Consider the following 23,945-nt stretch of genomic DNA (forward strand, 5'->3'; position numbering starts at 1 on the left):
CTCTGATGATGGTATTTACACCTGACTTTTGCATAAGAGCTGAGAAATATATCAGAATCAGGCTTCATGAAGAAATCCTGATTTTAACAGAAAACACAAATATATATTTTATATTGATTGTGTGAACATTACTCTATTTTGGAAGAGTATTTAACTCTATAACATATAACTGCTCCTGTTGAATGTGGCAGTGTTGATCACCTTCAAGGTCAGTGTGGGCAGTCTCTAAGGGTTCAGGGGCCAAATGCTCTCATCAAGTACTAGTCCAGGCCACCACTCAAAGCCAAAGATGGTCAGAAATCCACTTCTGGTTTCATTAAGTAAAAACGTTTTTTGAAAGTGCAAACTAAAACAGGAGGGGATCTGACTTTGTTTTAGAATGCAATTGCTACTGAAGAAATGAACTGGAATTTTTAAGGTGTAACTAAACATGACTGAAGTATGTGTCCCAGCTGTGCAGAACAAGGAGGAGGAAGAGGAAGAGAAGGAGGAAGTGGGGTTGGGGGGACTGAACAAACTTGAGGCGTCATCATTTTTGGCTCAGGAAAGCAGTGCTAAAATGCTGCTTATCATTTCTTTCAAAGCAGCTTTTCTGCTTCTAGCCAACTGTTAGAAAGCAATGCTTCTGCAGTTCTAAAGAGCACACACACACGTGTGTGTATGTGTGTGCAAGCACATACACTGCAACCTCTCTCTCTCTCGAGGTGTGTGTGTAGATATATGTATGTATATTTCATGCATTCACATTTAATGTGCTTGAAATGTTTAGTGTTGATGAATCCTTCTGTCAACCATATCAGTAACTATTTGTTTATAATTCATAAATAAAATCTCAGGATGAGAGATAACTGTTTGCTGAAGACCACACAATAAAGCCAAAGCCGAGTTTGGTACTTTCTTACCCTTGCATGAAAAGAAAGATGTCTTTTAAAGTGCTACTAATAAAATAAAATAAAATTTGCTACTACTGGTAGTTTTACACAATGCTGTTTTTAAGAGCCACTCAACAGACATACATTAAATAAAACAACAGCCCTAGTTTCCAGGTATAAAATTTGCCTCTCTTCATCCTTTAGAAATGATAATGGAAAAGCATTGAACAGAACATGTTAAAATTCTTACATGCTCAAGAATGCACGCACGCACACACACACACACACACACACAATACTACATTGGCAAGCATTAAGCTAAGTGAGACAGTAAAAGCTTCTGACCTTGCACAGTACAGTATTTGATACCAAGTGGACGTGAATGATGAGGGCCTCTTACCTTTGTTAGATTTTGGTTGGTCTGCTGAGTAGCTCCCAACCTTTTTCTTTTTTCTTGGTACAGACACACTCTTCCGGTCAAATGTGACAGGACTGAATTGAGGAAGGCTGTTGAATTTTTTCTCAAATTCTTCTTCCAGCTTTGCTAAGCTAGAAAACAGAAGGCAGAAAATCAACACAGAATAAATTAAAATAAATGGATTGAAAACCCACATAATTAGGGTGATAGCCTGCCACGAGACTTTTATGCCCTCTCCTTGACAGGATACTTGGAGCAAAAACAGCCTATATGCACAGAAGAAGATGAATAGATCTCAGTCCAGAAGTACTTATGGACCTTTTATGGAAAGCAATGGACAATTTGAAGCTCACAACCTTTAAAATAAAATTCATTTTAAGACATGGTAAATGCAAGTGACATGTCATAAATATAGTAGAAACCTTTAGGATTACAAAGGCTCTGGAATATTCTTGCAGATTATTAAAATGTACACAGTAATACTGATTTGGAGAAATAAGAAACTGATGTCTGTATTTTACTGTTCTTCATACAGAAAATGGCAGTAAAACACTGCTGAATAGATTCTTTCTCTTTTCAACAGAAGGTCGCCAATTGCTGGCAACTGAGGTATTTGAGAGTAAGGTAGAATCAAAATCCCTTATCAAAACCGTTAGAAGTTCAGGAGATGGAAATGTTGCTTACCTTTAATTTAACAGACTTGACATATGTTTCGGAAATGAAATCTTCCTCACAAAGAAGTACATCTAAGAGCCTGCTCCATTAAATTGGGGACATACGTATCAAATTTGCAGATGACACCAAATTATGAGGAGTAGCTAATACCCCAGAGGACAAGAACAAGATTCAAAGTGACCTGAACGGACTAGAAATCTGGGCCAAGGATAACAAAATGAAATTCAACACGGAGAAATGTAAGGTACTGCACTTAGGGCGGAAAAATGAAATGCACAGAGACTAGAACGCAGAATAATGGATGCAAACTGCAGGAAAAGAGATTCCACCTCAACATTAGGAGGAACTTTCTGACAATAAAGGCTGTTCGACAGTGGAACAAACTCTCTCCAAGTATGATGGAGTCTTCTTCCTTAGAGGTCTTCAAACAGAGGCTGGATGGCCATCTGTCGGGATGCTTTGATTTAGATTTCCTGCATGGCAGGGGGTTGGACTGAATGGCCCTTGTGGTCTCTTCTAACTCTATGATTCTGGATGAATGTCCCCATTTAATTCTTTTTATTTAAGGCTTTTTAATCAGGCTCACTTTGAGATATTCACTACTTGCTGAGAAAGAGCATGTGGTTATGAAGTGGGCATTGCATGCTTTCTTTTCCTTTCCTTACTGATGTGTCTGTGTTTTAATTGTATTTAAGTTTGTTAAATCTGGATATGATGCACCTTGAATCCCATTTTTTGAGGAAAAAAGGAATAGCAATCAAATCAAATCAAATTAATCAATATTATCTATTCAAGTGAGGTTATATATTACTGGATCTCACTACAATTGTCAAGATACGGTATACATATTGTGAACTCAGTAATAATCTTTAAATACAAAGATTAATTAGCTCCAATCCAGCAACTCCCATGAAGGAATAGAAATTCTACTGTATCAGCTGTGCAAATAATGGATACAGTGGGGGTAAAAAAAAAAAAAGACCACACCCGCATTCTGGTACTTTCAACTGCTGTTTAATTCTGCAGGGATTCCTTATCCAAGTATTTGTGTATTACCAGCTAGATGTTTATCCAATAAGTAGCTGTGTATATGAAGCCTTCTGCTGTTCTTGTGGGTTGTTGCTTTTAAAGAACAAGACATCTATATCCTCAGTAGACTGAAACTAAACCTGGTGGCGCAGTGGTTAAATGCCTGTACTGCAGCCATTCACTCAAAAACCACAAGGTTGCGAGTTCAAGACCAGAAAAAGGGCCCAAGCTTGACTCAGGCTTGCATCCTTCCGAGGTCGCTAAAATGAGTACCCGACTGTTGGGGGCAAATTAGCTTACTTGCTAATTAGCTTACTTGCTGTTCACCGTTATGATCTTTGGAATAGCGGTATATAAATAAAACAAATTATTATTAATTCAAGTATCTGAACTTTACTGAAGTTGATCAGCTCTGCAAAAGACAAACAGGTGCCAAAGAGGGAACCTTTGGCCACCATCAAATGCACTAGCACTATCTAGCTCTCTTATTGATGTTGATTGAACTCTATGTTGTGAGCTGTTATAATGACTGCAGTAATGACAATTAATGTCCACTATACTAATTGTAAGACATTAATTTTATCATTGATCATCTTATGTATTTTGTTCAGTATTTCTTGTATGGGTTATGACTAATATGGAATCAAAACTGAATTCTGATTAGGCAATTTCACTGCAGGACTGCATAGCAGATTTCTTCCCCTAAAATTACAGAAGGGACATATAAATTATGAATATGTATTTAGTAAAACGCATATATTATACACATACATAGATACAGTTTGAAAGAGAATGGTGAACCCATAATTAAACACTTACAAGTTATGTCACTTACCCCAAAACAATTTCTTCCTTTGGCTTAGGTTTTTTAAGCTTTTTGTTCCCACTTGTTCCCACTGGGGAAAATGCCCAGTTTTCTTCATTCCAGCATCCTTCATGATCAGAGTTGCCACCTTTTCCTGAGCTTCGTTTCCCTGGGAAGAATATTAGAAGGAAAGCGGGGGAAAGATATTTGGCTTTTTACTGGGAAACTGGTAGGAAATCTGAAAATAGTAGTTAGGTTGGGAACGAACTAACTCAGGTATGCTACAGTATGTGGACAACTATGGCAGGAGTCACAAAACTCTTCTAAGTTAACAGTATCTGATGGACTAGACTACAGAGAGGCTCATTCCTGTTTGGACCACAAGCCACCTCTTGTTATACCACTATTTAAAACTGCAAAATTTCTACATATTTGCAAAAGTAATGAAATTAAATTAGCCACATCGCCAAAAGAATGCAACTATGGCAGGATACAGACCACCCCTTTGGGGTTGCCTGCACCCACCCCTTTCCCCGACGGATCGAGGCCTGAGCTGCCACAGTGGCAGCCCCAGAAGCCCCAATCCGCTGCTTTTCTAGGCCGCGGGGAAGTGGCAAAATGCCCCTGGAAAGGGGTGTCCTTGGGGCTTCATGCCTCAAGGACACCCCAACAGCGGCAGGGAAAGAGAGAAAGGGGCCGCTTGGCCTCTTTCTCTTTTGTGTTGCTGGTGCAGCTGTGTAAAGGCTGCACCAGTGACACAAGCTGTGGAAGGAGCTCCGTTTTGGAGCTCCTTCCGGTGCCGCTGAAAGGACGCCACAAGCGCCCTGCAGTGGTGCCAAGACATAACGGCTGCGCCGCACCATTTGGAGGCAACGTGGCCGTTACGTCAAAATGGTGTCGCCCATGTAGACAGGGTGCCGCCATTTTGACGTCCTGCCGACATACTAGGGTTGCGGTGCATATATAAGCAACGCCCCAAGGCAACCCTAGTACGTCGCCAGGACGTACTTAAAGGCCCGTCTATACAGGGCCCTTGTTAACAGAACAGTGTCCCAGATCTCCTAAAATATCAGAGTGAAACAACCTGATAGCTTCAGAATTTTTAAAAATCATTCATGTTTTCGGTGTTACATATCTGAGACTTCAATTCAAATTCTGTGAAATTTCTTGTGTATTCACTGTAATCATATATAAAACAATGGAAAGGTACATTTAAAAAGTTGTATTTCTTTTTCACATCAATCCCCCTATGAAATTCATTGAGCAGATACCAAAAAAGCAAACAAAAAGTAAAGCTATGAACTGTCTTCCCCATAGAGATTGAAAATAAGCAAGAATGATCAACAAATGTGTGTAATTTAAGATTGACCTTCCATCATTTCAGTCAAATGGCTATGAGGATCCTTTCCTACCTCCAGGCTACAATACAGCTGAAAAGGAACATGATTTGATACAGGACTGAAACTAAGTAGATGCGGATCTCATCGGTTTCTCAAAGGCAAACTCCACGGATATGACTTGAGTTCATGAAATACAAAACTGGGGGTATAACTGAAATAAACATATTCTACTGAATGATGTCTGGGGCTGCAATCACACAGTAAAATTAATTCAGTCTGACACTGCTTTAACTGCCTTGGCTCAATGCTATTGAATTTTTGGAACTGTAGTTTTGAGATATGTAGCTGTCTCTCTCAGAGCTCTGGTGTCACAACAAACTACAGATCCCAGAATTGTACAGCATTGAGTCAAGATAGTTAAAGCAGTGTCATCCTGGATTATTTCTGCAATGCGGATGAAGCCTTGGATAGAAGTGATTACAGTTGAGATCTTAGATTTCCTTGATATGAAGCAAATCCCAGAAGGATGGATTTATTTCCGAGTACCTATGCATAGGACTGCACAGTACACATGCTAAAACGGCAAACAATTATGAATAGGGTTTTTAGGTTAGATATGGGATGGGAGTCTTGTAACTTCCAATCTTTAATAGATTGTGGAGCAGGATGAGGTACCCTAAAGCTCCACTGAGTGGGTTCAAGGTATCTATCCTATCTTACCTTCCAAACCCCAACTTTCAGCCAGAATCATTCATTTCCAGCACAACTGTTGCCTCACCAGTGGAAAGTGGGGAGGAGGTGGTGTGACAATAATAGAGACAGGTGCTGTTCTGTACCCTTTGCCCCCTCTTTTCACTGGTAAGGTAATACCCATGTTGGAATGGGACATTTGCAGCTGAAAGCTGGGGTTTGGAAAGTGAGGGTGATGCCAATTCTAAACCATAAATGGTAACGACCAGCTAATAGTAACTGCACGTCCTTTTTCAGCCCCTCCTCTTTGTTTAGCATATGGACATGTTAAAGGTTACATACCTCTATCAACATTGGCACGGAGGGATGTAAGCATGCCCTCTGACACCAGAGTTTTATACAGAGCACCCTTGCAAGCTCTCTCTGATTTTCTAGCGCCACATGTCTCTGCCTTTTTGTTACAGTCACTATCCTCAATTTTGACTTGCTCTGGTAAACCCTGTGGCATTACGTCCTCCATTGGTGTTAGTGGTTCTGTTTTGATGTTTTCAGGTGCCTCACATAGCAGCTCCTTGTTTTCTGTAATGTTAACATCATGGGGCTTTGATTCTTTGGGGGTATCTACACATTTTTCCTTCAGTGCTTTCTTCTGTTTTGACTTCACTTTTTTCTTTGGTGACTTTGTGTCCAAGATGTTCCCCTTCACTGTTGAAGGAGGACAGATTTTCTTATGGGGCACTTCTATGAGTCTCTCTGCTCCCCAGTCCCCTTTTGCAACTGCTTCAATAGTATAAATGACACTCTCAATGTCTGATTCAGAAGACTGCCTTTTTTTGCAAGCTTTCTTAGAGGTACATTTTTCAAGTTCTTGCCGGTCCAGTTTATTTTTCTTTTTTTTCTTTTTTAGCTTTTCTGGCTTGCTTAATCCTAAGGTGCTGATGTTGGCCATTGCAAGTTCTTGGGAAAAGCATGCAGGGTCCTTGGCAATTGAGCTGTCAGGTGCAACTAGTGTTGTGTTGTCCAGTGCGGGATCTGTAGCCAGGCAGCATCTTGCCATCTCCTCCAACACTTCAGTGTTTGTCTTTTCATGTTCATGGCCCTTTGTCTTCAGAGATTTTTCTATTTTTACTTTGACCTTTTCTGGTTCCTCAACTTTTACCTGCTCAGGTGATTCAAAGGCCTTGATGATCCTAGATGCTTCTAGTTTAACTATCCCAGGTTCCCTCACCTTTACTTCCTCGGATGCAAGGCACATCTGAAACAAGGGTAAAATATTAAGTCGTAAAGTTGAAGGCTTTCATGGCCGGCATCCATGTTTTTTTGTGGGTTTTTTGGGCTATGTGGCCATGTTCTAGAAAATTTTCTTCCTGATGTTTTGCCAGCATCTGTGGCTGGCATCTTCAGAGAATGCTTTGCCTGGAAAAAGTTGTGTATATATATACTGTGTGAGCCTGGGAATGCAGGACTGATTTGCATATGTATTGTTTTGTGCTGATGGCCAGCCTCAGGCTGGGAGGCTAATGCAAAAGAGGATTAATGTCTGCTAATTGGTGATCATTATCTGCTGGGAAAGCCCCTGACTCTGAGTGGTTTACCATTTGCATTTGCTGAATCCTTATTTTGCTATTCCTCAGGACTGGTAGCCAGATTTTGTTCACTTTAAGGGTTTCTTCTTTCCATTTGAAATTATGCAGATGTTTGTCCACAAACCGAAACAACGTTTGGGTCACACAGTATACAGAAAACCCACACATACAGACCGATACCTGCACAAGAACTCCAACCATCACCCAAGAGAAAAAAGAAGCACAATCAAAACACTGGTAGACCGGGCAAAACACATCTGCAAACCCCACTTCTTGGAAAATGAACTGAAGCACTTGGACTGGGATCTACAGGCTAATGGTTATTCCAGCTCAGACATCAGAAGGGCTGCCAGGCCCAGGAAAACCCATAGAAGTGAAGACAAGCCGCTACCCAAAGGGAAGGTATTTTTTACCATACATCAAAGGAGTCACAGACAGAATAGGCAAAGTGGTGAGGAAGCATAACCTGAACATGGTTTACAAACCGACGAAGAAAATCCAGCAAATGCTTCGCTCAGCCAAAGACCACAGAGGCCCTCTCACAGCTGCAGGAGTTTACCACATACCATGCAGCTGTGGACAAGTCTACATAGGGACCACCAAATGCAGTGTGCAAACATGAATCAAGGAACACGAGAGACACTGCAGACTGGGCCAGCCAGAAAAATCAGCAGTAGTAGAACATGCCACAAACCATCCTGGGCATATAATACTGTTTAAAAACACTGAAATTCTGGACCATGCCAACCACTACCATGTCAGGATGCACAGGGAAGCCACTGAAATCCACAAATATTTGGATAATTTCAACTGGAAAGAAGAAACCCTTAAAGTAAACAAAATTTGTATGTACAACACTGTGTAAATTTACAGCGCTTCATAAATAAAGGTTGATAATAATAATAATAATAATAATAATAATAATAATAATAATTTGGCTACCAGTCCTGAGGAATAGCAAAATAAGGACTCAGCAAATGCAAATGGAAAACCATTCAGAGTCAGGGGCTTTCCCAGCAGATAATGATCACCAATTAGCAGACATTAATCCTCTTTTGCATTAGCCTCCCAGCCTGAGGCTGGCCATCAGCACAGAACAATATATATGCAAATCAGTCCTGCATTCCCAGGCTCACACAGTATATATACACCCTACTTTTTCCAGGCAAAGCATTCTCTGAAGATGCCAGCCACAGATGCTGGTGAAACGTCAGGAAGAAAATTTTCTAGAACATGGCCACATAGCCTGAAAAACCCACAAAAAACCAAAATATGAAGTCACTTTCCTATTTGCTTGATTTGATTTATTATGACACATAGCCAGCATCGGAAAAAAAATACATGTGTTACATGGCATCAAAACAAGTAAATTATGCTCCAAAAAGAAGGAAAGCATTCATTCGTGGTTTTAAATCTTAAACCTCACAACTAAATATCACCCCAGAGATCTTTAACAACAATTCGATTAAAGACTAAGAACTAATAGCTTTTGCAGAATCATTTAGTAAGCTAAAACCTGATTTGACATCCCCTACTTAAAATGTAAAATCATTTAGGCAATTAGCAGACTGCAACATGTGCCCATTTTATAGGGTCGTCTCATATGGACTCTTCTGCAATTACCTGTTTAATCATGTAAAAGAAAACAATCAGCCAGAGGTGATATACACTAAATAAATAAAATCACTTCAACCACAATAAAAATAAATTATGTAAGGACAGATGACCAAAATGACTGACAGTATTATTTCAGTGCATTTCTATGACAAGCAACAGCAGCTGCACAAAATCTGGCAACTTTTTCAGTTACCTGTCCATTTAGGTTTGGAAGAAGATATTCAACATAAAATTTATCTTGTCTGGAAAATCTTTATCTTTATCTGGAAAATGTTGAATAAGGGGAGTTATAAATGAAGCTCTGATATCTTCATACAAGGAGCAGTAAAGAAGAACATGGCTAACTGACTCAACTTCATCTGAGCCTCAGCGACAAAACTGGCTCAAGTAAGGTACCTTTTTATATCTGCCACCCAATACAGCAGATGGAAGGGTATTCAATCTGGCTAGCATGAAGGGTCTTCTTAATTTGGGTATACTCAAGTTGTTAAAATACTTAGTGCATGTGAATACTCTTCCAACTTCTTCGCATATAGGATAAGAAGCTATCTGACTTTTATGATTTTGAAGGTTGATATCTTTAATACGTTGGGAAATGACTGCCTTTGCTTTATTTTAGCCCAGCATTATAACGCAAGTAAACAAAAAACCTATAGCAGATAATTTTATAATTAAAGATTTCTTCCAATTGGATTGGTAAGTGTCAGTTAGTATTAACAGTGATAAACCAACTGGCTCAAAGAGCATCTTTAGCCAGATATTAAATTTACGCAGCTAAATACGAGCCTCAACTGACATTAACCATGTTTCTAGCCAAAGAATTGCAGTGGGAACACAACTTGGGAACTTGCTAATCTTGGAAAATGTTGCAGTAAGAATTTTATAAGAAAACCTCCTCTGCCTTTTGGCAGTTCTTCTGCATGTATAGAACATGCATCTGTAATGCCATTACTAGAGCTGTTGGGGAGTAAATCATATTTTTATTTTCTAAGAAAGGATAACACAATGTTGACTAACCAGAACTTTGTGGAAGATCAGGGTATAAATGTGATAAATAAGTAAGCAAAACACAAAGAGACCTACTAAAGTACTAGATCGGGCTGTTCAGAACTAGACTCACTGTGGAAAATGACATATTCACTTTCTTCTGTATCAACTTTATGCCACATTTATTGAAATGTGTAGGGGCAACTTATAATATATTTCAGTCTAGAGTGGGTGAATCTAAGTTCTTTGAAAAACTAAAAATGTATACAGTACCTGGAAATAGAGCTCTTTCAGTCTGCTAGCAATGTGTCTTTTCTTGTTTTTTTAATATAAGAACTCTGACTTTAATACACTGAACAGATACTGAGAAGTCACCATTATTTCTGGAACATATTCAGCTTGCTGCACATCAATGCTCAACTAAATAATCAGTTTGGTTTAGAGGGATGTTGGTGTTGTGACAGTCCCAAAAAGAAAGTGTACAAGTGTACAAAGTAAATGATTTTTATTTGTCTACAGCTCTGCTTCAACCCAGGTAAACTATTTGAATAGGCACTATCATAAGAAAAAAAAGAGTGACAAACTATGTGGACAATGGCAACGAGTAGCAGTTTGGTATCTTGAAAATCTCTTCATACTGCTTATAGGAAAAGAAATAAGGCTGTGCATTAATCGGGTTTTCATTACACAACTCATTTCTTGCATAGGATCCAACCAGCTTCTCTTATGATAGCATTTACTTGAGATGATACAACATTTCATTTCTCAAGTCTTCAAGTTATGTTTTGTTGCTAGCTCAATAGAGATTTTATTTCCCTAGAAAAAGTATTACTATGCATTTATTTATTATATATTCACTGGATTTACACCCTGTCTACCTACCCAAGATGGAATGGCTAATAAGAAAGTTGAAGAAAAGAAATGAAAGTAAAATATTAAAAAAAAACAAGTTTAAAAGATAATAGACTTTCAAAAATTAAATTCTGAGAAAATTTTGCAGGGAAGACAGTTACATAATGTCACTGTCACCTGGTGCAGTATACATTGTATCAGAATCAACAGCAAACTCCCTTGTCCATGTACATCTTGGGTTAGCTAACCATCTTTAAATGTTACCACAGAAAATAAATACCTTTCATCACTTCAAGTGGTTGTGCTGTTCTCCAGAGCACCACCAGGGTTCTGGACAGAAAACCATTATTTCTCCCCAATAATTCAAAAACACATATTAATTTTTTTTAAAAAAATCCTTGCTGAATTTACTTGTTCAGCCTTGTTTCTGTTTTTGGAGAGCCAGCAAAGAGGAAACTGAAGACCGGTACAGATTAGTAGAAAGGGGTGGCTGCAGCAACTGTACAGCTGCGACAACGATTCGCTGGAAAAAGGAGCTCTGAAATGGAGGTTTTTTCCTGTGCCACCGCCAAGGCACCATTTGTGCCCTGGGGCGTTGCGCTGACATGCCTTGTATGCCACGCCATTTGAAGATGTTCAAAGATGACATACATGTCTCTAGACAATTGGTTCCCACTGCCAAACCACTCATACTGTCAAGATGTTCCTTCTAATACATGATTGAAATCTACTCTCCTGTAACTTCAAACCATCAGAAATGGTCCTATCCTTTGGGAGAGCTGTAGTTTTATGAGATTAGCCTTTTCTGTAAGAGAACTCTGGTCTACACTTCAGCATCATAAGGAGCAAGAGGTTTTCCTGACCAGAACGGACTGGATGGTCTTGGAGGGGAAACGCACAGAGAAAGTTGCTGGGGAGGAGGAGTTCACTTCACATACTACAGAGGTAGATGGTTGGAGGAATGTCACACACAGAAGTAGGGAAACCAGGGATCGTTCTGTGAGCTTGCAGCTACAGGATTGATTTGAACTTCTCTCTGTTATCAGGGATAATGAAGAACAATAGCAGGGACAGACTTCAGGGACAGAGCAGGGAAGCCTGAGAGTACCACCAACGGGAACAGCTGCTACTAAGCCTCAGAGGAGACATGTGGTGGTGGTGGTGGGGACTCTTTGCTGAGCGGTACTGAAGCAGTGGTTTGTGGACCTGACAAGATGTCTTGGGAGGTATGTTGTCTCCCTGGGGCAAGGATCCATGATGTAACAGAAAGGCTGACAAGACTTGGCAAGTCTACTGACTGTTACCCCTTTCTATTGGTCCATGTGGGAACCAATGATACTGCAAGGCACAGCCTTCAGAATACCATAAGGGACTATGAGGCTCTGGGTAGGAAGCTGAAAGAAATGGATGTACAGGTTGTCATCTCATCTCTTCTCCCAGTTGAAGGGCATGGTCCAGGAAGGGAGAAGAAAACAGCAGATGTAAACAACTGGCTCTGTAGATGGTGTCACCAAGAACGGTTTGGATTCTTGGATCATGGGTTGCGGTTCCATGAGGGGGGACTTCTGGCAAGGGATGGGTTGCATCTCACACCAGTTGGCAGAAACGTTTTTACCAATAATCTCAAAAATTTAATCAGGAGGGCTTTAAACTGAGTTATGTGGGGGAGGAAGACAGAATTCTGAATGGCAAAAGGGCTGGAGAAAATAGTCAAATGTTATAGAGGGAAGAAGGCAAACAGTACAATGATCCAACAATGGGAGGCAAAAAAACTTGCACAGGCAGCATCGATGTCTCTACACTAATGCCCAGAGCATGGGAAATAAGCAAGATGAACTTGAACTCTTAGCACAGCAAAGCAAATATGATATAATAGGCATTACTGAAACCTGGTGGGGTAAGTCTCATGATTGGAATGTAGGAATAAAGGGGTATAACCTTTTCAAGAGAAATAGGCCAAACAGGGAGGAGGAATAGCATTATATGTCAGAGACATTTACACCAGTGAAGAGATCCAGGACATCAATCATGAAAGCCAGGTGGAGAGCATCTGGATAAAAATTAAAGGGAAGGGAAACAACAAGGATGTTATTGTGAGAGTCTACTACAGACCCCCAAGTCAGATGGAGGAATTGGATGATGCCTTTCTAGAACAGATGACCACACACTCAGAAAGGAGAGATGTAGTGGTGATGGTTGACTTCAACTACTCTGATATTTGCTGGAATTCAAACTCAGCAAAATCCTCAAGGTCTAGCACTTGCCTTAAAAATAATTTCATTGTCCAAAAGGTGGAAGAGGCAACAAGGGGGTCAGCTATTTTAAATCTGATCCTAACTGACAGGGATGACCTAGTCAATGGGGTGCAAGTGTTGGGATCCTTAGGTGGGAGTGACCATGTTCTCCTAGAGTTTAATCGTATCTCTTCCTTTGATAAAATTACTTCCTTTGATAAAATTCCTTTGATAACAGCTTGGTAGATGAAGGGAATGCTGTGGATGTAGTATATCTTGATTTCATTAAGGCCTTTGACAAGGTTCCCCATGACATTCTTGCAAACAAACTTGTAAAATGTGGGCTACACAAGGTAACTGTTACATGGATTTGTAATTGGTTGATCAGCCAAACTCAAAGGGTGCTCAACAATGGCTCCTTTTCATCCGGGACAGAAGTGACCAGTGGGGTCCCCACAAGACTCTGTCCTGGGCCCAGTGCTATTCAATATCTTTATCAATGACTTGGATGAAAAACTTGGGGGCATACTTATCAAATTTGCAGATGACACGAAATTAGGAGGAATACCTAATACTCCAGAGGACAGGATCAAAATTCAAAACGACCTGAATAGACTAGAAAGCTGGGCCAAAGCTAACAAAATGAAATTCAACACGGAGAAATGTAAGGTACTGCACTTAGGGTGGAAAAATGAAATGCACAGATATAGGATTGGGGACACCTGGCTGAACGAGACTACATGTGAAAGGGTTCTAGGAGTCCAGGTAGACCACAAGTTGAACATGAGTCAACAGTGTGATGCGGCAGCTAAAAAGACCAATGCGATTTTAGGTTGCATCAATAAAAGTATAGTGTCTACATCAAAAGAAGTAATAGTCCCACTCTATTCTGCTTTGGTCAGGCCTCACCTGGAATACTGTGTCCAGTTCTGGGCATCACAATTTAAAAAGGATGTGGAGAAACTGGAGCATGTCCAAAGGAGGGTGACTAAAATGGTGAAGGGTCTGGAAACCATATCATATGAGGAACGACTTAGGGAGCTGGGGATATTTAGCCTGGAGAAGAGAAGGTTAAGTGGTGATATGATAGCCCTGTTTAAATATTTGAAGGGATGTCATATTGAGGAGGGAACAAGTTTGTTTTCTGGTGCCCCAGAGAACAGGACCCGGAACAATGGATGCAAGCTACAGGAAAAGAGATTCCACCTCAACATTAGGAGGAACCTCCTGACAGTAAGGGCTGTTTGACAGTGGAACACACTCCCTCGGAGAGTGGTGGAGTCTCCATCTTTGGAGGTCTTTAAGCAGAGGCTGAATGGCCATCTGTATCTGTTGGGGATGTTTTGATTGAGAGTTCCTGCATGGCAGGGAGTTGGACTAGATGGCCCTTGTGGTCTCTTCCAACTCTACGATTCTATGATTCTATGAGAAGACTGGTTTACTGAACTGAAGGGAGTGAGCGCTACCTGACAGCAGAAGGGGCAGGAGATCCCATTGCCAGGTGCAGACTGATGACCTCATCCACAGAGGCCACTGAACGACTCCAACAGATGTCCTCAAGTCTGTGACAGGCTACAGGGACATAGCCAGATACCTCTCTGATTCCATCCCCTGATCTGCATCAGCAGAAGAATAGCTCAGGTCTATGTGTGTTGCAACTGCGAGTCCTGGGGTTATGATAGGGATTTGTAGCAGAGTTCTGCATGCAGAACACATATGCTATACTCATGTATGTTATATCTGTCACAGCCTCACCAAACCACTAGCAAGCAAGCAACTTATCATATTTTTGCATTTTACCACTTACAATACAAACTTTTTAAAATGGGTAGCCTTGCATAGGACACAGACCGCTGGAACTCAAAGAAGGTTTCTTTTTGTGTTACTAAAGGAGTTTAAATTTTATTTCTTTGGTTTTCTTGGTTCCTTGGTCCAAAACACATTGCAGAAATAACCCAGTTTGAACCTGCTTTAACTGCCCAGGCTCAATGCAAGGGAATTCTGGGAGCTGTAGTTCTGTAAGACATTTAGCCTTCTCTGTCTGTGCTCTGGTGCAACAATAAACTACAACTGCCAGGATTCCCTAGCACTGAGCCAGGGCAGTTAAAGCTATCCTAGACAGGATTATTTCTGCAATGTGTTTTGGACCTTTAACTCCCAGAGCCTACATGGCAAAAGAGAGGAATGCACTCTGCCTACCATCTTAACTGACATCTTGATAAAATGTAAGTCTGTGATTCCAACATCATTTTTTCCCCTTCCTCTTGTATGATTGTTAACACTTTTGCCTGATGTCAGTGGAACTTCAAAACTTGTTTCATTTATTTTGTGCATCCCCCCAATAAAGGTATCACTGTTTTGTGAAGTCTGGATATGTCTGTACTTGCTGTATGGTCAACATGGCTACAGTCTGAATATCTTTTATTTAAAATTGAGTTATTTATGTTTTCTCTGTGGTTGTGCAAGTCAGTTATTCTAAACTTGTTGGCTTTATCCTAGAAATACTATGTGCTTAATGGTTAGACAAGGTATATCTCGATCCTTGACACCAATGTGATAATTTATGGTTCTATAAACAACAATGCTAATTATGACTGTATTACTGCTCTTTTCCCCAGACCTTGGCAACCAGCATCATTCAGTTACTCTTCCCCATATGTGCCAGTAGTAATTAAGCCACAGGATTTTAATACTACCTCTGCCAACTGAAACAATGCCGATGTCCCACAATGCTTTGTTAATTCAGGAGGACCTGAATGGGATGTACTAGACGAAATCTAAAGTAGAAAGAAAGAAAGTAAGGGGTGGTGGAAGATAATATCACAATGTCACTGATAAAGTTGTGGCTTCAAGCTTAACACAAAATGTCAAAGGAAATTTCATATTATTACATTTGGAAAAGCAATTAAACTACTGGACAGCCAGATGAGTATTGTATAAAAAAAATAACTGTCAGTTGGCTTTCAGATGCGGTATTCAGTTTCTGGGTTAAACTTAAATGAACCACACCATCTCTAAGGAGACTGTTAAAATATAGAACAAATGTTTCTCAAGATATAAACAGATAATTGATCACTGACTATTTTAGCAAGAAAGAGCTGTGTCAGTTTAAAGAAAATCTTGACCACATTATTTACATTTTAATGACAACCAATTTAAATTGTCTCATTTGTACTTGAAGGTAAAAAGGATATTAAAGAGCTAAATGACAAGTATGATTTTGCAACATTTTCATCACGTTTATTCTTTTGCTGAGCACGAGAATATGCCCTTGACTAATTAATCAGATCATCAAAATGTAATTTTTAAAATTACTTCTTGTGCACTCCTTCAGCCAACAAGGAATCTGGAAGTTATAGCAGAAAAAAGTAACTTTTCCAAGATCTGTCCCTAATGAACTCTTAATTGAATTCCATGAATTGTTAAGCATATTATGTGACATACGTATATTGTTAATATTGCTGGTATTTGATACTGTCAGCTGTTCTGCTGACACGTGTTGCTTTTACTTAAACACTTGAAATGTTTTAAGTGAATTGAACTTAAGTTAACATTATGATGTATTACAACTGTAACTATGATTGTTGCATTTTTTTAAAATGGACTGCTTTGAGTGTGTTGTGGAAAATGTGGTATACAAATGAGCTGATTTTTACTGTGACCACTTACAGGTTTGCCAGATGCCATGTTTTCACCACAGAAAAGCAAAATGAGGGTGACAGAGCTTGCCTCAATTTATGCATTTTTAATTCAATGCTGTGTAGACATTCAGCAGAATAAACCAGATTCTCCCTTCTATATAGAGCCTACACTAAATCAATGCTATTTTCCTAAATTGAAACAGCAGGCATCTGTACAGCCTAGCTTGAGGAGAAAAAAAAGAGTGAAAGCGTTGTGAGTGAGTGTAATAATTTGTATCTGTGTCTGTGAAGAACAGACATCTTCCTACACTTCTCAATATAGAAGAGGCATCCAAAGTTCCCAGACCAAATAGATAATTTGCCCTTAATCAACTCTTTAATTATTCAATACCTATTGCAATAAGTCCTTGTTTGAAGACTAACACTTCAGCATGGTTGTCACATCAAAATAGTTCTGCATTATTGTCCCTGTGTGACTTCCAGGAACATGAAGGAGACCATACAGAAAATGTATGTCCTATGAAATGTGTGGGATTGCCTCATATGCTGCAGAGAAGATGACTCTGTATTTTGACAGCATGTTCAATCAATTCTTTTCTCTATCATTTATACACAGTGTACAGAACAAAAGGCATGAAACATCTGTAGTTTGAGCTGTAGTCAGAAAAAGACTACAAGGTGCCAGTCTTTGTACAGTCTTCTTTAATTTGGCACCATTCAAATACGTTGGACAACAGTTGCCCTCATCTCAACGTCAGCATGGCCAACAGACCTGGAGGGTATTATGTCATGGAAGGCTGCTCTCTGCCTAGCTCCTTTGCAAATATTACAGAAGAAAATCAGTATGATAAGTTGTGACAATGTGGAAGCCTGGTATTTCCTATCATATACAAAATCATCTGACAAACATTTAATTTTTCAGACTTCTTATACAACTTAGTTTATTAGTGACAATGGTCCAAAACATACTGTAGAAATAATCCAGTTTGAGGCAGCTTTAACTGCCCTGGTTTGGTGCTAGGGAATTTTAGGGACTGCAGTTTTGTGATACATTTAGCTTTCTCTGTCAGAAGGCTCTGGTGCCTCGATAAACTACAGTTCCCAGGATTGCCTAGCATTGAGCCAGGACAGTTAAAGTGGGCATTTCCATGTTTCACTGTATAACTCCTAGTTCTATTACATGTTTGCTGTTGACATTTCTGATGCCAAGTTTCTGCAATCTGCATTTGCAAAATACAATAAAAATACACATTTTTGAAATAAGAAGGGGATCTTACCTCCGCCAATTGGAAGAGTGCTGATTTCCTGCAGTGCTTCAAATGTTCAGGACTCCCCAGCTATGATGCAAGAGAGAATACTTTTTAGACTAATGAAGGGAGTGGTTGCCTTTTGGGAGATTTCAATTAGTCAGTACCAACTAACCCATACAGTTGCTGCCACGGTTATCCTAAATGTCCTGGGATTTTAGTATGGATTTACTGTGGATTCTGAGATTTCACAGGAGACAGGCATCAGTGCACAGTACTCTGCTGCTTGAACTAGTCATGTTTCAAAAAGAGAAGAACGAAACCTTCTCCATTAGTCACATAATTTGTTTTAAACTAAGAAAAACAATAAACAAAGAAGTGATAAACATAGTAGGTCTACAGTGAAGAGTGTCATGCTCTATAATGAATTGTGTCTGAATGACAGGGGACTTTTGTGCCTGGGTTAAAGGCTGTCCATTATGAATGATACATACACTTGATGGTATCATTCCTTTCACAAAGATTCAATATTATTCTCTCCTGCTGTGAAAGGAATAAAAAGAAAGGAAACATATGAAGAACACCCAGGCTGAAAGGAAAAGCTGTCTGGGATGCTTGCCAAGAATCCCCAGGCATCGTGGACTCTAGTGCAATGAGCATCATCATCACACAAGACTGTTGTGCTACTGGATAGTTGAATATTTACAGGCACTGGTATTTTTCACTGAGTGACTGCTACTGGCTGCTTACGTCTCACAATGTAAGCAATACTTTTCTCAGTATGACATTTGTAAAGTGTATAACAACAGCAACAAAAAAACAACAACTTTTTGTTGGGAGGGTGGGAGGGGGTAGGAAAACAACCAAGAGGAAAACATAATTTTGGCATAGGGAAATCTGCCAAAGCTCTTGGGAAGAAACAATATGTTTGCTCTAAAGAAGTAACATGGGTGCTACTAGATAAAATAAATACATAAGATACTATTTAAAAATTTGAGTATTTTTCTCAAATGATCTAAAAGTACATATTGTTATAGAAATCTGAGGAACCAAGACTTTCTCTCACTAAGTCACAGGTCTGATGAAGTAAGGTGACAGAGGATCCAGAAAATGTGCTGAGAATTCAAAGTTTATTCCAATTTGCCGGCAAAGGAAAAATGTCCTCAGTGGAATTCAAAGTTCCATAAACTGAGGCCCAGAAGCAAAGAAAATGGCTGTTCATATAGGTAATTCCAACAATGAGGTCCCTAACAATGTATTCTATTCACTGGTTCAAAGTGCTAACGTACAGAAACTTTCATTCAATCAGAGCAAAGATACATGTATACATTAAAATACCATTTAAGCTACATCCCACACCCTCCTTACTTTTAGGCCCCCTCCCTTTAACCTTATCATGAGTTATGTCTCCCAGCTAGCTCCAGGCACCAGAGAATTCCAGGTCCTTCACTTGAGGTCAGCCTGTGCCCTTTACTGCTTTACTCTACTTTCCTGTTTACATTTCCCAGGCCTCAATTCAAAATACATAATTCTATTGACCAAACTGACTCCATCTTTCTATAAATCTATTGTAGCTAAAATTTCATCTACCTCAATATCCTGTATCATATTCAGGGTAAAAACAACCTTTTCTCCAGCAAAGAAAGATGAGAGTGTGAGTCTAGTGTGCTTAATGATGCATAGGTGCCAGCCCCCCCCCCCCCAAGGAATAGCTCTGGTAAGGAAGTTCAAGATTATTTTTAGCTTTTTTTGTGAGTTTTTTGGGCTATGTGGCCATGTTCTAGAAGAGTTTCTTCCTGACGATTCGCCAGCATCTGTGGCTGGCACAGATGCTGGAGAAACATCAGGAAGAAACTCTTCTAGAACATGGCCACATAGCCTGAAAAACCCACAAAAAACTATAGATGCCGGCCATGAAAGCTTTCGACTTCACATTGTTTTTAGCATTTAAGCATTGCGACACACTCCTCTGAATGCTCTAATCTGGAAAAAATTGTTTTCTACTTCCAAAGAGAACTAAACTTGGCACAAAAGGATTCTCCTTCATTATGAAATAGTCCTTTAGTGCTCCACAATAGAAAATACCTTATAAACTCAACATTCCAATAGAAGCAGTGTGTGTGTGTGTGTGTGTGTGTGTATAAAATAATAATAATAATAATAAAATATTTATTTCTAGCCCGCCTTTCCTGTGATCAAGGCGGGTTACATACACATGCCAATACAGCATAGCAATACAATATAAAACACAATAAAAACAACAAATACATTACATTAAAAATTGCAATAGCGATTACAAATTACAAAATCTAGCTAGCTCGAGATACTTCAACACATACAGTAAGAGAGGGGAGGGCTACATCGGGGAAGGCTGGGGAAAAGCCTGTTGAAACAGGTAAGTTTTTAACTCCTTCTTGAACTGGTCAAGAGAGGTGGCCGAGCGGAGCTCACCGGGAAGCGAGTTCCAGAGCTTTGGGGCCGAGATAGAGAAGGCCCTCTGCGTTGTTATGGCATATTTTGAGTCTGGAACTCTCAAGAGTTGCTTCCTGGCTGATCTGAGAGGGCGGGGCGGATTATATGGAGAGAGATGATGACCTCTAATTTTTCTAAGCATATTCACTGCTTTCTGCTGCTTGTTGTACTTCAAAGCTCTGAAGAGAACTCAGTGTTGGTAGGACAAGATCTTGCAGGTAATACAGTAATTATGTGACCTATACTGCATTACTTTTGGAATTAAAAATACATAACAATGGTCCTTCAGCAAAGTAACATAATGACTCACAATGTCAACTTTTTTCATATACTACTTAATGTTTGCTTGCTTTCTACAGGCCACTGCTTTATTTTTTAGATTGCCCCCCCCCCAATAAGCAAGAAATAAAAAGTACTAAATAACGTAAAGAGATCACAGACAATATATTAATTAATTATTGGGAAGGTATGTTCATATAATGAACTACACTATAGACTATTTTTAAGAAGTAATTTCTCAGGCTCTGGGTAGGCCCATTGTTCTGTATTAAACTATTTAAAATAAATAAAATAATTTAAAAAGAAAAATGCTGAGTATTCTTGGTTAAAGGATTTTACACAGGGCTTGCAGATGTTCCTTGAAAAATTGAACTTCCTTGACAAGAAGATCAATGCAGTAGGCCCTCTGTATCCACAGATTCTGCATCCACTGATTCAACCATCCACAGTTTAAATATACCTATTATATACAGACATACATTTAAAATCCAAAGAGCAAACCATAATTTTGCCATTTTACTACTCTGCTGTATATAAGCATTCATGGATTTTGGTATCAATAGGGGGGTCTGGAACCAAACTTAAGGGCCCACTGTAATCGTGAAATAGAAAATTGTCCAGACCACCTCTCCCATACTTCCATAGCTTCATTCTCCCAGCACCCCAAAGGCTGGCACTCAAGAAACAGGAAGCACAAAGGTGGCAGCTTTCTCTTTCAGTTGGCTGCTGCCACCTGCCAGTACAACCACTAAGAAAGTAAATCCTCTGGCCTCAAGACCACTCACAGTAGTCTGTACAAGAAACCATTTTCTCTCTAACTCTTCCTGACTTAGGATAAAGTCCTGTGACAGCAGTTGGACTACTTATTTGTGTTGTATTAATTAACCTTGAAGCAGCTCATAAAGAATCTTTTTAGTTTAGTGACGAAGGAGCTAAGTGCTCCAGGCTACAAAGCAATTTTGAGACAGTACCATTTGTAATTTCATATTATCAAGAGGTGACTTAAAGTTATTTTCCAATTATAGGATGAAATAAACATAATTTTAATTTTCAGTTAACTTAATCCTTTCAGCCTCTACAGTGGGCTACTGCTACTGACCAATCTTTAAGAGTAGTTCAATTCAGCTAGCATCTCAAAGTAAGACTATACTTTATAAGGCAAACAATAAAAAATTCAAAATGAAGGGTTATATATTTCCTCCTGCATTTGCCATTTCTCTCCCATAAGTCTATCACTCAACACCAATCACATCTGAATTAAAATTATGAAGCATCACAAGTTTATATGATGCCTCACTGTTTTAATTCAGATGTGATCAGTGGTGAGTAATAGACCTGTGGAAGAGAAATGGCAAATGCAGGAGGATGGATGGATGGATGGATGTGTGTGTGTGTGTGTGTGTGTGTATGAAGTCCTTCATTTTGAAATTTTCATTTTGGTGCTTTCTAATCTGGATAAAACCTGGAAATATAGGGAGCACTGTCAGGCATTTGAAGGGTTAAAACACAGCACACAGGGAAATGCTTGATGTGTGTGTGTTTGGCCATGAGCATTCAGCAGAGTGGCAAGGCTGATCAGCACAGCTGAAGCTCATTGTGTCAAGGACTCTTCAGTGTCCAAGTGCATGTAGCCATGGATGATGAAACCATGTGTCTGCATTGCACAGGAGACACATGACATGGTTACACACCTGAACTCACTGGGTTTGGGAGACCACATGGTCTGGAGACTATATAAACCCAGGGGTTGCAAGGGATAGCTTGTGGGTTTGTAGAAGGAGTTGGATTGGTATGGATTGGAGTTTAAGAGATCTGGATTTGTATTATAGCGCTGTGAATAAAGAGCACTTTGGGAGACTTAGTTTCTCTGGTGGTTTATCAGAAGAAGCTATAGCATCGGTTTGCTGTGTGTCCCCGGAGGTTCCTGCATTGCTGCAGTTCCTGGAAGACATCCAGTTGCTGTCATCCAAAATTGGACTTTGGAGTCACGCTTCGGCTTCTGGAAATTGCCAGCTCTGCTACAAGGGTCTGATTTAACCCCAGGACTCGTTGAGAGTTGCTGATAGTGGTTGTTGGACCCCAGCAGTTGCGCTGACAAGCACATTGTATAAAACAATTGCAGGGGCAGTTTTAAATTAGGTTTGGCTCTCTGATCCTTGAGTTTTATTAATATTGTTGGGAAATATCCCCAAAGGGGATAGATTTTAAGTAGTTATGTGGAGAGAGAAAGTAACAGGAAAGAATGACTGATAGGAAGTAGAAACTCTTTCATTCTCAAAACAAACTTCAATATCAAGTTATGTTTCTGCATCTACCCATTTCTACCACAATCACATAGGAACTGGTCCACAGGGGCCAAATTAAAATTGTTATAATAAGAAGAAATGGTTATGTTACCACATTAAATGAAAGAACATTACATTAGTTGCAAATTTGCAAATCAGTTACATAAAAGAAGAACAAAGAAAGTTGTTAGGGAATAATGAATGTTGAAATAGCAAAATGGATGATAAGGGAGACAATTATGTGGGAAAAGAACATAAGGAGACAATAAAATTCTCTCTCCCTCCACACATACACACTCCTCTCCCCCACAAGGCACCTGACTCCATCTTTGCCTCTGAGGGGATTGAAGGAAGGGCCCCCATCTGCCTTCAACAAAGGAACTCCTCTCCCCCCCAACAGAAGGCACCTGGCTCCATCTCCCTCTCCTTCTGGTCCCAGAATTCCCCACAGGAAGAAGGACAAATTTAACCTGTGCTGCCTGGAAGAACTTCCTGCTTGCATCGGACTCTTTCCCAGATGGCCTGACCTGGCAATATTATTATTGCTTTCGTTATTATTGTTATTGTTGACCTTTTATTGTAAACCCCTCAAACTCCTTTACCACCTCAGAGAGCCAGCTACACCTCTTTCTTTTCTCTGCGAACCCCATCCTTCCCATGGCTCGCCACATTTCTCCTAACCTGATCCCCATTCGGCCTCTCCCTGTCTCCGTGCTTCCCTTCCTCTGTTCCCTCTGGAACTGCCGCTCTGCTGCCCCTAAACCAACAGCAATCCATGACCTTTTTCTCTCCAAATCCCTTAATCTCCTTGCTCTCACTGAAACCTGGCTCCCAGCCCATGATACTACAACCTCCGCTGCCTTTTCTTTTGGTGGTCTCTCCTTCACCCACTCCAGCCGCCCTGAGGGTCGAGGGG

At 39.9% G+C, this 23,945-nt stretch overlaps 1 protein-coding gene across 7 annotated transcripts in view; it reads right to left on the reverse strand.

The window, feature by feature from the left end:
- Nucleotides 1–23,945, reverse strand: part of LOC121917206 (HMG box transcription factor BBX-like) — a 184,931-nt gene that overhangs the window by 27,008 nt on the left and 133,978 nt on the right. For all 7 annotated transcript variants that reach the window (XM_042442958.1, XM_042442960.1, XM_042442957.1 and 4 more), the window contains 5 exons: nucleotides 18,024–18,083; nucleotides 15,802–15,882; nucleotides 6,172–7,084; nucleotides 3,830–3,968; nucleotides 1,273–1,421 (listed from right to left, as the gene is read on the reverse strand). In XM_042442958.1, the coding sequence (XP_042298892.1) occupies nucleotides 1,273–1,421; nucleotides 3,830–3,968; nucleotides 6,172–7,084; nucleotides 15,802–15,882; nucleotides 18,024–18,083 (1,342 nt within the window). The remainder of the gene's footprint in view (nucleotides 1–1,272; nucleotides 1,422–3,829; nucleotides 3,969–6,171; nucleotides 7,085–15,801; nucleotides 15,883–18,023; nucleotides 18,084–23,945) is intronic.

This window comes from Sceloporus undulatus, unplaced genomic scaffold, assembly GCF_019175285.1.
Source record: "Sceloporus undulatus isolate JIND9_A2432 ecotype Alabama unplaced genomic scaffold, SceUnd_v1.1 scaffold_12, whole genome shotgun sequence".
NCBI classification, from domain to species: domain Eukaryota; kingdom Metazoa; phylum Chordata; class Lepidosauria; order Squamata; family Phrynosomatidae; genus Sceloporus; species Sceloporus undulatus.